This window comes from Schistosoma haematobium, chromosome ZW (assembly GCF_000699445.3).
Source record: "Schistosoma haematobium chromosome ZW, whole genome shotgun sequence".
Taxonomy (NCBI): Eukaryota; Metazoa; Platyhelminthes; class Trematoda; order Strigeidida; family Schistosomatidae; genus Schistosoma; species Schistosoma haematobium.
Window position 1 is genome coordinate 32,008,744 of NC_067195.1, and position 17,118 is coordinate 32,025,861.

The 17,118-nt window shown below is 30.2% G+C and overlaps 1 protein-coding gene across 2 annotated transcripts; it reads right to left on the reverse strand.

The window, feature by feature from the left end:
* Positions 1 to 4,155: 4,155 nt before the first annotated feature.
* SKOR1 (SKI transcriptional corepressor 1) lies at positions 4,156 to 7,793 on the reverse strand (the record flags this gene model as incomplete). Of its 2 annotated transcripts, none has more annotated exons than XM_012940843.2 (2): positions 6,923 to 7,793; positions 4,156 to 5,316 (listed from the first exon to the last, which is right to left on the reverse strand). In XM_012940843.2, exons 1-2 carry the CDS (start codon positions 7,586 to 7,588, stop codon positions 4,156 to 4,158), a joined length of 1,827 nt encoding a protein of 608 aa, XP_012796297.2. In that variant the 5' UTR covers positions 7,589 to 7,793. The 2 variants fall into 2 exon arrangements, with proteins under 2 accessions (XP_012796297.2, XP_051071092.1); XM_051211061.1 differs by lacking the exon at positions 4,156 to 5,316 and having other exon boundaries at positions 6,923 to 7,724; positions 7,772 to 7,793.
* Between the last annotated feature and the right edge of the window lie 9,325 nt (positions 7,794 to 17,118).

A 17,118-nucleotide genomic window follows, 5' to 3' on the forward strand; every position in this document is an offset into this window, starting at 1 on the left:
TCTTCATGCAGCAACCACTGATACATAATTAATGTCATTATTACTGCCATAAATCTCCTTATCAAGCGATTCGGTGTGAGGGGTAGTGAAAGTCTTAAGGCTGTTACCCTGAATCTTCTGCTTGTTTACTCGCTTTAGCACTGGGTACTTTTAGTCAGAAAAACTGGTACTACCCTTTAAAACTCAAAGTCATAAATAATATCTCCGAAGCTAGGATCTGTTCACATGACTTCTCTAGAATTGGTTTTAACTATGTGGCATTGAATACTGAGGGATTCAATTTAGAATTCATACTCAAGAACTCTGGGTAATGCTGTCTGTAACACATGGCTTAATATATTCCTGTGTGAAGTAACTGAATTCTTGAATAGGTTTATATGAACGTCCGGGGTTGAGATTTAAAGTTACTCAGGTCTTTTGGCGTGAAAAACATGTTTTAACGTACTGATACACTATTAATTAGTGCAAACATTTGAAGACTTAGACTAACATCTCTTAATATGTCGATGTTAAACCCTCAACATTATTAGTAGTTTTGTAGACTTTTGGATAAAATTTCAATAGTTTAAAACAAAAAATGTGTTGACAAGTTTATATATATGATTTTATTTCCTGAAAAAGATAATTATCCACTCTGTATTAATCGAACCGATGAAATTCATATTAGGAAAACAATAAAGGTCTTCGCTCTGTACTATTTACACCTGGTAAAACCTGAAGTTCCAATGGTCCATTTGTTGCTCCAAGTTCATAGATTTCAAATACTTCATCTAACTAGTGGACCTAAAATTATAAATAAGTTGAAATAAGAATATAGTAAACTGTTAATAGTTTTTTCAAGTGATAATAACCGTAGAAACAAAAAGTACATTCGAACAATAGTGAGCTTTCAATGACCAACCACTTGAAATTTCTTTTTGATTTAGTTTTTTTCATGTTTAAAGTAGATATTTAGTAAAAGTGAATAGTAATATATCTTAATTGTAAGTATTCAGGGATACAAATTTCTTCGTTTACTTAAAGAAAACCAGACCAAGTATATTTATTCATGCTTGAATAGATATGTTCACTTGTGTGTTTAGTCTGATAATACAATGTTTTAAGTACCCGTGACTTCAGACACCATTAACTCATAAATAATAAAAAAAACGTTGAACTGCAATGGTTTTTTTATTTTTGAAATAACAGAAATTTCATAATAAAAATTAGGAGCTGTGCTTCATTCTTTAAAATTCATTCGGTAACTGATTATCGTTTACTAAAAGACAATCAAACATGAAAAAACAGTGAATAGTTATTTTGCTCCGTTTTTAGTAATACTTCCTCTGTCTCACGAAATACTTGAGGTTGAAATGCGTGGACCACTGTATTACGATTTACCGGTTACATGATATTCTACTCTCCTTAATACCTGAAGACACAATTGTGGTGTATACTACTTATGTGACAGATATAAGTAGTATATAGTAGCAATCAGAAGTGGAGTGCCTTCCAGAATAAGATCAAATCGAAGAGAATAGGAAGGAAAACAGAGAGCAATTGAATTAATAACATAAATGGAAGAACAATGAAGTATGTAAAGGAAGATGTCCAAATAATGTATTTAATACATGGTTGTCATAATTTATGAAGCCATCGTGCCTTGCAAAATGAGAGAATAAATTCACCTACCGTACCTTATCCTTCGTTCACTAAACAATGACCGACACATTTATGTTGGTAGGGTCTAGTGATGAAGAGTCTAACGAAGAAATGAAACAGTCTCATAATATCTCCGAAATTTTGAGAATGTTACTGTTCGTATTACTCTGTGTTGTAAATTGTCGTCAAATTATTGATAATTTAAATTGCTATCATGAATGGACCAATGACAAACCACCATTGAAAACCTGGAAGCGCTGGATGGTCGTTTCGTCCCAGCACAGTACTCCTCAGCAGTGTGCACCCACGACCCCACACACGGGACTCGAAAACAGAGCCTTCAGTCTCGCACGCGAACGCTTAATCTCTATACTACTGAACCGTAATCCAACGGTGTTAATGTCTAGCATTGGTCCGTTCATGATATCAATCTAGACGCAACAATCTTCAAAACCCTATAGTGATATTAATAATTCTCTTATCACATCATTTGACCTACGAATTTTATTGAATATCTTCCAACATTAGGAATGAACTTGGCGTTCAAATAATCAGAACTATTTTAGCAATTGAACAGTCAATTTAATTTTTATGAAATAAACAAACGAAGAACAAAAATGTCTCCAGAATTAGATTGATTTAGTGCATTTGATTGCATATATCACATCAACAGTCAACAAAATATTTTAAATGCGAAATTAGTGTACAGTTTTGATCAAGAGAAATTTTAAGAAGTTACGATAAGTAATCAGATTGATAGTTCTGAAGTTTTTGATATCATTTTATTATGTTACATTATCTGAAAAAAACTAATGAGATAAAATGTGAGTTGTTTCCCTTTTACTCAGTAAAAGAACAAAAAATAGGGTTAATCACAACGTCTAAGTGTCAATGAAAACCAAGATTAATCACCAACATTTCTAATGTAAATTCAAGTGGAATAACAATATCTTGCTACTTAAATCATTTTCATGCACATGCAAACTGATATATGCACTTATCAATGAAATGACCAGTATATATTTACTTAAGCTAACTTCTAGTATAAAAAGCAGGTAGTTTCATCATAAGACGTATAGTTCTGTATGCATTATCCAAATTACGTTTAATCTTTCATGGAATTCAACACATTCTTAGGTCTATTTATTTTATACCTGGAACAAAATTCGTTATAATTCATATTCATATTATATAGTAGAATAACTTTCAATATCTCATACTGATCGCTTCGTTAAATTAAATTTTAAATACATTATTTTCTAATTATTATTTTGTCAGTATTTTTTGAAATAGAAAAGTTGTGGAGCTTTCTAAAGTCGAAATATAGTGATTGTCACAAGACCTTAATATACTATATTTATCTGATATGTATTTAAGGGTTGGGACTACTGAGGAATCCAATACGGGAATTGGTGGCTCCTATAAGTCAATGGATCTATAGATGAAGGATAATTGAAAATAATTAAATCTCACGTAAAAAATAGCTATGATTTTCAGCAGGACACTAATATCTGACAAATATTATTAACTAGATTTTAAATGAAACATAATTTTTTAGTGTAATAAAATTCATAGACTTCGAAACAATAATATTTATTCATTTGTGATAAAATCATTTAGTATAAGCGAAAGAATAATCGTTCAGTAAAGAAACCATTTTAATTTATAATTTACATTATGATCTGACTTTAGCTAGACAATTATTGAAAACCGGATAGCGGTAGAAAGCTGTTCATGGTATGAGACTCCTCAACAGTGTCTATAAAGGGACCAAACTCAGAAACTTATGGGGTCGATATAAGCTATTTACATTCAAAACATCAAGTCGGCATCTCATAACTTTAATCGATTCGAGATTTTGCTCGACCATCATCCATTAGGATAGATGCTGTCTGCTTCGTTCCTAATATGACTGGACTCTACTGATCATAGTTTCATGGCCCTGACTAGTATTTTATTCACATAAGTTATAATTTAGTGTATTAATTAGAATGATAATTATTTATTAGCAAACTACCAAACAAACAAATTATTAAATAATCAGACAACAATAACTTTCACTATGGCTCTCTGATAATTTAAACTTCTGTATTTCATTCACTGGATATTCTTCTTCAGTGGTTCGATATCAAATATTTAGTGAACTTAAAGGTCATTGGTTAAATCAAATAATTAATTAAATTGTGGTTACTTTAATATTATCGAAAGATTTGAAAAATGATGTGGATATACTGACTGAATAAGTGAGTGTACAAATTCTGGGACTCTCAGACGATGAGATGTAATTTGATCTATTTAGTCATATGGATAAACAAAATTTGAAAAATAAATTCGGTGAATAACATAATCAGGTTTATGTCGATTAATATTTTAAGTGCAATAAATATGTTAAAATAAAAAGTACAGCAATTAGTTTAATCGGTAATGTTATAAGAATGAAATGAAATTATATGTACATCATAATATTAGTTAGTATGAAGATATTTTTTTCAAATTAATCGTCATTGAATTTGACTATTGTGACGCTGAAATGGAAGTGATTAGTGAGGATTGAAATAAGTTCTTTTGGCTTACATAAGAGGACTTTTCAGTGATACCACTAATTAAATTAACATTAGTCACTTTTGTATCAATTTGATTAGTTATACTTGTTCCTCTTTGTAAATTATTTAAATTCAGAATACAGTCAGATGAAAATGGAGTGTACATTGCGGAGTCTGAGGATCCTTGTAATTGAGTACAATATTGTGGACCATACATCAATTGGTTAAATAAGAATATTGAAGGCCATGTATTTAGAAAATATCCTGTCATATTTCCATCTATATATGACTGATTAGGTACCAGTGAAGCGCATGTAGATAATGTATTGGAATTTCTGATGAAATGCTTAGACGCATTAAAATTTATAATCTCATTTGCATCAACAGATGTATGATCATGCGTCTTATCAAAATCTTTTTCAGGGTGAATATCGGAACTCTGTGAAGTGTAATTATTTTGAACATCAGTTTCCAGATGAAGCATAAATTTGGGGTATTCCTCGAGTATTTCTCTTGGATTTTCCCCATATTTTTTATGAATTTGACGTTTTTTTGTATTATTCAATGATTGACTTTTCATCATATTTTCAATCATAAAGTCTGTTTTCGCCCTTTTCGTTGGTACGGAAGCATCTGTTTGTATGTGTGTTTTGACTGATTTACCCAAATCATATACATGTGATGATGAGGACGATGATGATGATGCTTCATTATTTGAGTGAATACTGTCACTCCAATTTGTTGTACATGAATATAACCTATACTGTTTCGAATTCGAATTGTTTAGCAGACTGTGGGTGCTGCTTATAGTTAAGTCATTTACCACAAATGTTGAATCATCAATACTTCTATGTTTATTTGTAGAAGTAGTAGTGGTAGTAGGTGATGACATTGCCTGATTAATATGAAATATGGGGGAACGTTTACGATTTCCACCATTAAACATAGCTTTAACATCTTCCCAAGCATAAATAACTTCAAGAGGTGGATTAGGATCAATTAGAAATAAATGACGTCTCCACGCATTGAAATTTGCCGCATCTGGATGACGATACATTGATTTCAGTGAAACATTGTCATTTGTTTTTGGTGAATGACAATGAAAAATAAATTTATTTGGTGAAAAATAATTCTATAAAATAAAAAAAAGGATTTCTATACTAAACTATCCAACAAAATGTACCTTAATAAAACATGGAAGTCTATTAACATCTCTGAATGTCATCAAAGTGAAATGCAAAATAAATTAAAGACTGAAAGAAAACTTCTTAACTTAATGATTTTAAATGACTGATATCATTTATAGAAATGAAAGCAAGTGAGTAAAGAAAGCTTGTTTATCCTGGTTGATGATCTCCTGGCACAGTGTGTACACACCAACCGACATAGTACATAACCTGAACTTCAATATATCTTTAGAGCAGTAAGCTGAGATTCAGTGTTCCAATGTGATGCACCTAGAGCAGAACTCATGGGTCGCTATACTTAGATGCTCCCAAACATGTCTTCCTGGCTAAGGAATTCAAACACCAAGTATACAAATGCTTTCATCACTATTCCTGTGATGAGTAGGAATTATAGACTCAAGATATATAAAAGTTTTCCTTTGGTTACATCAGATTCCAAATAATATACCAAAAGGCGAAATATTACATCTTATCTATGCAACGAAAGCCATTAAGATCAACTCAAAGGAATCAAACATATTTGTGAAGCAAAGCGGAATGCTCAGTTTCTTTGTTTACCATGTTCCTCAGAAGTTTGAGTCAAGGTTATTGCAAACAACAGCTCGTCCAAACATTCTCTATTTCTTGTGATATACTTAATTTAACCTTAGTAACCAGTTTGGTTCTTTTTTGAGTAAAGTAGTATTGACTAGAATTTCAAATAAACACAGAACTATTTTCTGGAAAGTTTGCAATGAAAAGGAGTAATTTCCAAGATTCCAAGACCGCCTGTTGTCAGAAATCTTCATTCGAAAGATTTTTTACAAATAGAGGAGAATGGAAGTTAAGCTAAATCACAGTAAGCGTTTGTATCTTCTGAAATAGGATGATCCGTCCATACAAAATAATATATTTAACAATAGTAACTGACAAAGCTTTGAATTCAAAAGCTTATTTATCTTAATGTGCTCAAGTGAATACATAAACCAGTCATTTTTTCACCAGCTGATTTATTAGAAAAAATTACTTTAATCACATAGTCTTTAGATCTGAAAATCGACCTAACTAGTACTGACTTCTATGAAGTTTAGACTTATACCCAGTGAGGTGATAATACGGTGGGAGTTTCTGTTCAGTGTAAAGGTAAAATCTCCTTGTACGATCTCGTAGTTTTAGGATATTCTCAAAAAGATGCCTAATTATAAGTTTATTCGACCAACCAAGTTAGTAATAACGTACATGCTTTAACTGAATCAAGAAAAAGTACTTTGAATTCCGAAGCTTACTAAAATTCTACTTAAATTAGTTTCCAACATCAATAATAATCATAAGTATCCCGTTTTGGGGGATTTAAACTCAAGCCATTTGTTACAATACTTAGTCAAAGAGGTCTTTTAAGATAGAATAAAATATCTGGATGTGTCAGTTGACAATAGTCGTTTACATATTGCTTAGATAGTGAGATATATGATCTGATGTTAAATGAAGTGCCTAATATGTAAACCGTCTCAAAAAGCTTTGCAGTCGAAATTTAGGAAAAGAATAAAGTAAGTTTCATTTTAAATAACTCACTTGACAAATGTAACAACGTATACATTTAGCTCTGGAACTAGTATATCTTGACGGTGAAAAAGAACCTTGGCATCCCCATCCACAATGATGTACCACTTGAAATATAAAGTTTTCTGGTAGTTTAGGATGTTGTGGTTCATCTAAAAACGATTTGACCAATCTTTCAGCTTCTCTATACGTAATTGTACCGCAGCGTCTTGATGACGCAGGCATCGCACCAGCTTCCCTTAATAACTCTAGTTGGCTTGGTGTACACTGAACGCATGTAATACCTAATGCAACACGTCTGTTATGTATTTCATTATATGAATATTGTTTTAACAGTGTGGATGAAATTTGTGCTAAACACAAGCGTTTAACACCACCCATATTTAAGCAAACTAGAGGTTGATCTCTAAGTTGTATTGTATATAAATTATTATTACAAAGATGACGCTGATGATCCTTTGATTTCTCATTTGGTAAATTATTTATAGATTCTTCACTAGTGTAATTTATTTTCGCATTAAACGACGATGTTGATGCATTATAATAGTTATGGTTGTCAATACTATTATACTGATTAGATGTAAGCGAGGAATTTGGTTTGTTTAAACTATTCAAGTTATCATCAATTTTACTGGTCTCAGTTTCATATAAACGCCTTTCTACTTCACATTGATCCATGTCTGATGCACAATTTGAATTTTGTAGTTCTTGAGCTTTCTTCAATTCTTTTTTCATAGCGCTTTCACTATGATTAGTATGCTTCTTTATGTAATTAAGATTATAGTCTGAATCAATTTCTTGATTACCTGATGACCTGAAACCATATAAAATATCGCTTAGATGAAATTGTGAACTGTATACTTTTAAATCCATGATAGTTCTGAAGAAATTCCACTATGTAGTACCTGAAATTAAAAAAAAACAATGACACAAAATAAGGAATATAATGGAAGTTGGTAAATAAATGGAGATTAAATGGGATTCAAAATGTAATTAGCTGTAAATTTTACACAGTTTCAGTATCCTTTCTAGTGGCTTGCATAATCAAAAAGTATTTATGAATTATACTTTGATGATGAATATATTTAGTAATGGTTTTACTCACTAAAAACATATCACCGCTAAATAATAATTAAAAAGATACCCTTATACATGATAACAAAGTAATTTAATCGAATAGACGGATGATATTGTACTGTAGTATTATGAATCCAGTGTTTACTTGGTAGTAAGTATTGCTTGACTGTATTTCATCTTTTGTGGGACATATACATGAATGATTTATCTACAACAATATAAGAGCTGTGTTATCCTTAATATCTGTAATATTCAGACGTTTTATTTTTACGAATTATCCAGATTTTTTAATCTTTAATATGTGAGCAGCTTTATTCATTTTAATCAAAGAAAATTACTAGTTTTCAGTATGGGTTTGTGGAGATTGTTGAATTTCAATGAAATCTCGAATTATTCAATGTTAGATAACCATTGAAAACCTGGAATCACTGCAAGCTCGTTTCGTTCCAGTATGAAACTCCTTAACTGCGAGATTCTCGGATATCGCACACCGAAGCCGAATCCATGAATCTCAGTATTATGCGTGAACACTTGACTTCTATACCATTGAGCCAACATCCAACGGTGATAATGTCTAACTTCTATCAATCCACGATATTACGCAATCACCTTGGATTATCTTCATTGAGTAACTGTTTCCCACCCACAACACAACAATAAAGGATATTGATGAGCAACATATGATGAAAATGATGAAAGCTAATGATAAACTTCCTCTATTTTCTTTACTGTATGAATGAATAATTAAATTGCCGAACAATATCACAGCATGCATCCTATCTGGTTCACATAATTTAACAAGATTGTATTGTTAGGCTGCAATTAAAAAATTCTTTGTATGGTTATGAACAAAACGTCTTATCAAAAACAGTTAGTTGTCTACAAGAAACTATAAATTTGATTACAACACTGACTTATCCAGTTCAAAAATAATTAAATAAAAAAAGGATCATAGAGATTTTCTCAATAACATAACCAGACGTTTATGTTTTTTGATGAATCCTCTTTTACTAACTCAAAGCATGTATGTGAATGTGAACAAGTTGTACAACGCAGTTATTTTAAGTAATTAACATTCAATCTTCACCAGTTATTCCGCATTTATCAGTTAACTAGTATTTTATCATTAATCGACTATGTTTACTATGAAACGGTAGAATCAGTTAAGAATTATTCGATTCACAAAGTCAAATAAAACATCTAATTAAAATTAAATCTTAGTTCATGATACAAAAACACTGAATTATGAATGTTGGTCGTCACTCTGTTACAACTTTTCACATCCGAAAGATATTAGGAATTTAAGAAATGATGCTCCTTTAACTGATGTCTGATCATGACGAAAACTACCCTGGAAATTTACAAAAATCTCCACTAAATCATCTTACTTATCATCAGTTAAGTGCTAACTTTAAAAAACGTAAATCGATTTCTCCGTTTATTTCAATATAAAATGAAGCTTACAGTTATGTTTTGAATCGTTAATGTAGTCATCTAACCCAACTGATATCCACCGTACGAGTGCATCATGAATGATGGGAAATCCATTTAACTGCTATTAAAAAGCATAGAATGACTTGGTTGCTAATTTCGGTTATACTTCTTATCAAAAAGACTACACCCTGTTGTATGTTTTACGTAGAATCTTTTATATATTAGTACCAGTTAATTTTCTCTAAATAATACAACACCAAACGGCTAACCGAACATTTGATCATCGTTTAGTTGCGGGAAACATGATATGTGCCAATAAATAGAATGGATTAAAAAAATCTCAACCTTTAACACTTAGGAACCTCACACTATTTCACGTTAAAAATCAATGGACGTACTATTCACCCAAAATATAGATTTTGAAATTAAATTCTGAAAATGTAATATAGATTGACGTTATCAAACATAAATCGACTAGGTAAGGTTTAAAAAATCACTTATCAGTTTGATTCTGACTTGTGCTCATGTTTACTTTAATATTCCAATCATTCACTTTAAAATAAGCTTACTTTAACGGCCATTTACAAATTATTTTACATAGTGGATCGTTAAAGTATAACGTAAATTTTGAAACAATTTATTTTATATTATGCTTGCTATCTTTCGAAAAGTTCCGCTCAAAACCGTCTGTAAAACCTTTTAATTAATATAATGGTCTTGTAATCTCTGAGGTAGATGGTTTAACTGAGATTTCGTCATCAGAAAATTTCTAGAACCATTTTATTCAGATTAATCGGTAATTAATAAATACATCGGGACAAATTCAGTCTACCAATCAGTATGTAAATGGTCCATCATTCACATTGTCAGAGGTCGACGGAGCAAGACAATCAACAGAAATGCCAGGACAAGTCAATGAAATAAAATTTACGAAAACAATCAAACACACACAAAGGAATCAAAATAAATTGATTTAATTCTCGAAGAAGAGTTGAAACATTGCGTTCTAAGTGGAGTAAGCGCTGATTATATTGTCCAAAACTACAGTGTATGCTTCACGAGTAATCCACATAGCCTAGAGAATACAGCACAAAAAACTCATCTAAGCTTAAAATCTTCTCTGTTATTTTAAAGTTCACTCAATCTTTTGTAAGCATATACTTCCAATTCAGAATTGATACTGTCCTTAGAAAAATATTTTCACACCAAAGCCCCTAAAGACACAGATTATCATCTTTTGAACTTCAATGCATAGTCTTTCAAGATGTTGTTGATATTTGAGATGCAAGATTAAAAGTTTATGCCATGTATCCTGTTAGTGACGGTTAAATTTAAGAAAAGACGCTTCTGTCAAGACAAGCCAAGAATTTTACTTTGCTTTACTTTTAAGCATCTTGTCAATGATTGGCTTAAACAAGTGTCAGACGTGATTCCTCAATGGTCACAGACTTAATTACCAACTATATATCAATAACAGAATTTGTCACCATGAGTTAGATTATGACTATTTATTAACACATATCAGGAAAATGACAGTTACGATGAAGAAAGGCTAAGAATGTAAGTAAATAATTTGACTACTTAACACGGTAATCTGTGAAGTTAGAATGATTAAAAGCTATATTAAATGTAATCTAAGGTTCATATTTTGAATATGAATCTATCATTAAACTGATAATTAATAGCTAAAAATTCTTGGACATTTCATGAAGTTAATTGTTTTTATAAATTTGAATAGAGTAGTAACAATAATGAATACAGAATAATGTAAACTCTTTTTATTTATTGGACTGTCTTTAGCTTCTTATTAACGCATTTGTATTTAAATTTAACTTTGAAACTAAAAATAATGTTGATAGCAGCTGATAAGCAATCACGAAATAAAAGTAATTCATATTATTCCTCATCAATTGTTGGCCCTGTTCAATTGAAGATCTTAGGAAAACATGGAGACCTGGAAAACGGTCACTTTCTGGCATAAAAATCTTTAATGATACATGAAAATTTATCAAATCTGTTAGCACTACCGAAGCTAGTCAATATTTATAAATATTTAACACTAGATATTTGCATAAAATATACTTCTTATTTGTGATAAGTATTTGTTTTATTATGAATAAACAATTCCGGTAACTCACTTTTTAGTTATGGAATGGCTGACAAGTGTTCAGATGACAAGAATTCGTACTGTAAAATATTTTCGCCCTCTATATATATGTAGCTAATTTTATTTATTCTTTTCAGTATTTTAAAAAAAAGCCACATAAGACTCACAGCAATAAATTAAGTAATTTCAGTTTCCCATAAAATTAACTTACTTTTCATCTTCTGATTGGTTAATTGTTTTTTTGGTGTTCACAGTTCCAAATTGAAAGAAGAAAACGACGATAAAGAGAGAAAAAGAGAAGAACGAGAGTGAAAAGAAAGGGAGAGAAAAGAATAAGAACTAGAGTGGATTCATCTGAGTTTTGAATTAAAAGAAAGGTCAGAAAAGTAGATTGACGTATAGGAGAAAGAGTCAGAAAAACGGTCATTTACAAGTAAAAATATAATGAGTTAGTAATCAAGATAAATATTAACTTCTACCCATGTATATATAAATGTTTTTGTGTTTGCGTATAGGAGACAAAAATAGGGTATTTGTCTAGAAATCTCTCAACAAAATGAAACCAACTATAAATTTTCCTGTAACCAATACCGATAATAAATTTATAAATAATTGTAAAAGTGTAACACCAAATCTTTTCAGTACTTTTCAAAATTTATTTTCTCATTTAAAAAAAAGGAAAAGAAATGGGGAATGAAATATATAAGTGCGGAGAAATCCTTTACAATATTTATTCTGATGGAGCTTCAAAAGTTGACATATCATTGTTGATGATGATGAAATATCCTCACAGAGACAAATCTTAGTTAAAGAATTAACAAGATTTACAGAAAGGCTTTTTATTTAGGCAAACTTTTTAAAATATCCGCTAAGACTTATTTGAGAAATATGGATGAATTATGAAAACAACAAGTAAATGACGTTGATAGTACTGGAAGATGACGAATAATACTTGGATTGTCGAAGTATCGTCAATGGATTTTCGGCATTTCCAACCCAAAACTCAAATGTAAAAAAATAAGATAATATAAAGTTAGTATTGAATTAACAGATAGAAAAATAGAACAAATTGCAGAAGAGTCAGTAGTTGGAAACAAGTATTTTCTGGGTATTTATCAACGGTGATCAATTATTACAATCTAAGTTATTTTTAGCGTAGGCTTATGGAGATTGTTGGGTTTCAATGGAATCTCGAATTATTCAATGTTAGATAACCATTGAAGACCTGGAATCACTGCACGCTCGTTTTGTCCAAGTATGAAACTCCTTAACACAGAAACCGAACCCATGAATCTCAGTATCGTGCGTGGACAGATGACCTCTATACGATTGAGCCAACATCCAACGGTGATAATGTCTAACTTCTATCAATCCAAGATATTACGTGACAAGCTCCTATTGTCTTTGCAGTTGTTTCGGAGTTCTAGTCAGACCGTGACCAGTGGAGTACAATCGTGTCGCGTGGGTACCAGTTAGCCAATGAAGATAATGGAAGTTGGTCGCATATATATATATATATATATATATATATATATATATATATTTGTTACTGTCAGAATGGTTGACTAACAAATACACCGTGAATCTTTTTCAGTTTTTTATTTCTGTTTTCAAAGGATAAGCTTATATTTTGGCCATATGTTCTTTAATCAGCATTTGAGATAGCTCTAAAATATCTGAGAATTCAAGACAATTTATATTTTGAATCTATATCACTCAATACCATAAGAAGAGTAGTTACAGAAAATGATTTTTCTTAGCAGCTGATTAGGTTTAGAATTTATCAAAACAATGATAATCAATATGATATTCAAATTGTGAATGTTCCTTAAAAGTTCCAAAGATATGATAGACGTCTTTTACTTCTGAGCAAGTAAAAATGAAATCAGAAGTTGTAGTTTCAGTTCAAAAACAGGATTCAATCGACCACATTTCCATGCTACCTCTAATCTAGATGACACTAGATCATAGTAGAATGAACTTTGTTCTTATAGTCAGAGCAGACATTCATTGGTACTAACCGATGAGAAGCTTTTATTATCTCAGATTTTCAAGGGACCTTTGTTGGTAACTTTCAGTGACATCAAAACACAAGTCTAGTGTTTGCTGTCGATCATAAAAAAATCATCCAGTGCTAGAAAATAATTTGTCAGAATGTTAATTTACTCAGTTTAGTGGCCACGTTACAAGTTTGGTTAATAAAACTCAATCACTGGCAATCTTGCATCAATCGAATAGCAAATTAGGTTAGCTCCAACCATTCTAAATCAGTAGTGACTTCTTTTACTGTGTATTTGAATAAATACGTCGATTACACTGAGAGAATATTACTTTCTGTTCAGATTATTAATCAAGCAGTCAGACGCATGTGAACAAGCCTTGAACATTCGATCCTTTGGATTCTTTTTCGCTATCCGTAAGTATGCAAGTGAGAGTCACAACTCTGATAGAATTTTTCACTAAAATAATAGTCTATTTGATGGAATGTTTTGTCGACAAGTTCTCAGTAAATGTAACATCATGTTGACAGTTTTATTCAAAATAACTTGTAAATACAAAAAATATTTGATTTAACTTTATCCAAATGAGTTTTAGTTCCCAGTGAAAAATCGATTCATTCAAACTAACTCTGATAACGCTATCTGTTAACCTACTCTTACAATTATTGATAATTTCCATTACCATAAAGAAGTTGGCTTATTAAATTTGTACATCCTGCCAGTGAGTGGATTATTTGATTTTTTAAAAAACCATTGGGTGAAAGTATCGCTGAATTTCAAGTTTTTAATTCTCTAACATACAATTCCAAAACTGATATCATACACTCTAAAACATTTTAAAACTTATTTCTTCATTTCAGTAAAGTGTAATTCGAACAATACTGCAGTTAACAGAAATGTATAATACAAATGAGGTGAAGTTTAAGCTTTTCTTTAATTATGATTATGTCTACCTATTCACAAATTAAATTTCTTCAGGACTTAACAAATTCTGTTTAATCGACTTTCAAGAGGGATTATACAGCTCAATATTACATCATATTTTTAAACTAAATATTTATATTTGTCCACTGACCATTTATTTCTAATTTAGTTTTAGCTACATACTGAAAGTAGTCAGAGAAACTTATTGAAAACCAGTAAATTTTACACATATATCTCATTCTATTTTGAGACCCATTAGGCGCTCTCACTTATGACCGTACATATGATAGAATCCAATATATTTAGGTCTTACAGTGACTGCAACACCGTTTAGCCAATGGTGACACATTTTTCAAATTGAGAGCTATTTTCGAGCTGAATTTTTTTTTCCGTAAACCATGAAACTGGAATATTTATTTGATATCTTAAAATCATTTTAATATTTATGTTCAGTTTAAAATAAACTGTATTTATGTTATAATAGTTCGCATCTATTCTTAGGTAAATAATTCTTTTTAACAAAGAGAAAATATATCAAATCTCGATTCAGTACAACGAAAAATAGGAAATAAGTCCTAAAAAATCTATTTTTACATTGGATACATTGGAAAGAATAGTGTATGTAGGTGGGGTGAAAGGTTGTATGAATGAATGGCTAAGTTTAGTATTTTTATTTCTTCGTTACAGTTCCCTATCTCCCTCTCTGACTTCCCATTTCTACGACCAAAGCAACCTAAAATCTAATTCAATCATAAATACAATTCTCATTTAATTAGAAATAAATTAACTTGATTAAATTGATTTGAGCTTATTTTGTTGTTTGTATACAATTTTTTTTTCTTAAAAATAACAGAATTTTGTTATTATCTGATCAGTATAGGAAAAGAGTAGCAGTCCATGAATGGACTAATTCAGTACAAAATATCACTATTTATGTATTTCTTTTTATAGTGTTGTAGAAAGAAAAAAATAAAATCAGGTAATTAAATAACACATAATTCATATGAGTAGTTGATTGGTAGTAAAAACTTGATTAACTATATCTTGTATACAAGTAACGAACTGAATGTATTACTATTGTGAAATGAGAATTCACATTCTACTTTATATAACTTACTTCCAATCTCCCTATAATAGTGAAATAAAGAAAAGAAAGAATAAAAGTAAAGGAAAGCTAAATGACGTTTTATTGTAAATTGTCTTATAGTTAAGAAATCTCCCTGAAACACTGACATTTTTTTATTTGTAGAAAGTGTTTATCAATTGTTGTGTTTAGTTTATTCCATGAATATTCTTATTCCTATTCTTCTTCTTATTATTATCATCATCATCATTCTTATCTCTTTTCTCCTTTTCTTCTTCTTTAAAAATATTGTTATTTCTAAACTTAATTAATGGAAAATTAACTAAATTACAAACAAATATTATAAAGAAGGAACAAAAATAAATAAATAAACTGACATTCACTTGATTGGGTAAGTATATGTATCTGTTTGTGTTATGTGTCTTCGCATATTTTCTTCTTTTTTTTTGATGTAGATATAACTAAAGTTTTGATACAATGTTTATGAATGCATACAATAATAATGAATATATTGTGGTTAATTAGATTATAAATAAATCTTTTCTATCTTAGAAAAAAACTGCTCAGATATTTGTTGTCTTAGAGTGTGTATAATTCAAATGTAATTGATATTCCCTTAATTATATAATTTACTTATTGTTTGTGAATATTTCCCTTGAATATTGAATCAATAAACGTATATTAAAAAACGCTTAAACTATTGGAATAGACTAAACTTCAGCTACTTCATGCTCTTAAACTTTAACTAATTAAAAAAGAAATTGAAGTTTTGCGATTTACTTAAAGATTAGCTTGGGTTTATAAAAAAAATCAGTTAATGATGATCGCAGATAACTAAATAACCTTAGAATGCTCAATATGAGTACGAAGATTTTTAATCAATACTTTAAATATCTTATGATACTTTAAAAGAATCCTTTAGAACGTAACTAGCGGGGATGATTTTCTGAAAAATATTTTGGGAGAACGTTTTTCCTTTTTGTTAAATGTCTCAAACAAATACATATTACGTTATATATATATATATATATATATATATATATATATATATATATATATATATATATATATATATATATGACAATGGGTGATTTTTCTAAATTGTTGATGCTGACAAATGTTCTCTATCTTGCCGAAATTTTAAATGTGCTTACATTGTTGAAAGGTTTGTTGTGAGGCACAGTTTAAAGACACAAATAAAAGAATCGTTTATTGAATTATAAACGACAATGCTTTTTTGTTCATTTAGTGAATCAATAAATGAGAGTTTAGTTTATGTCTGATACTTATATTTCTTTTTTCTAAACTACCAATCTTCTTGGTTGTCGAAAATACGGTGAAGCAAATATGAGTAAAGTTCAATGAAACAGGAGAAATTATCCCATTCACTTAGAAATGGATTATGAAAGATTTGCTTGATTATTTAGTTACACAGTACAATGGATAAGTAGTTTCAAACACAACATTGATTACGGTTAGTGTGAATCCACCAGAAAATATTTAGTAATTCCTCACTCTGATTGTCGCCAACTCAATAAAACCTAATAAGTCCTAAATTGGTGATGAGTCACTTGTCTTAGTA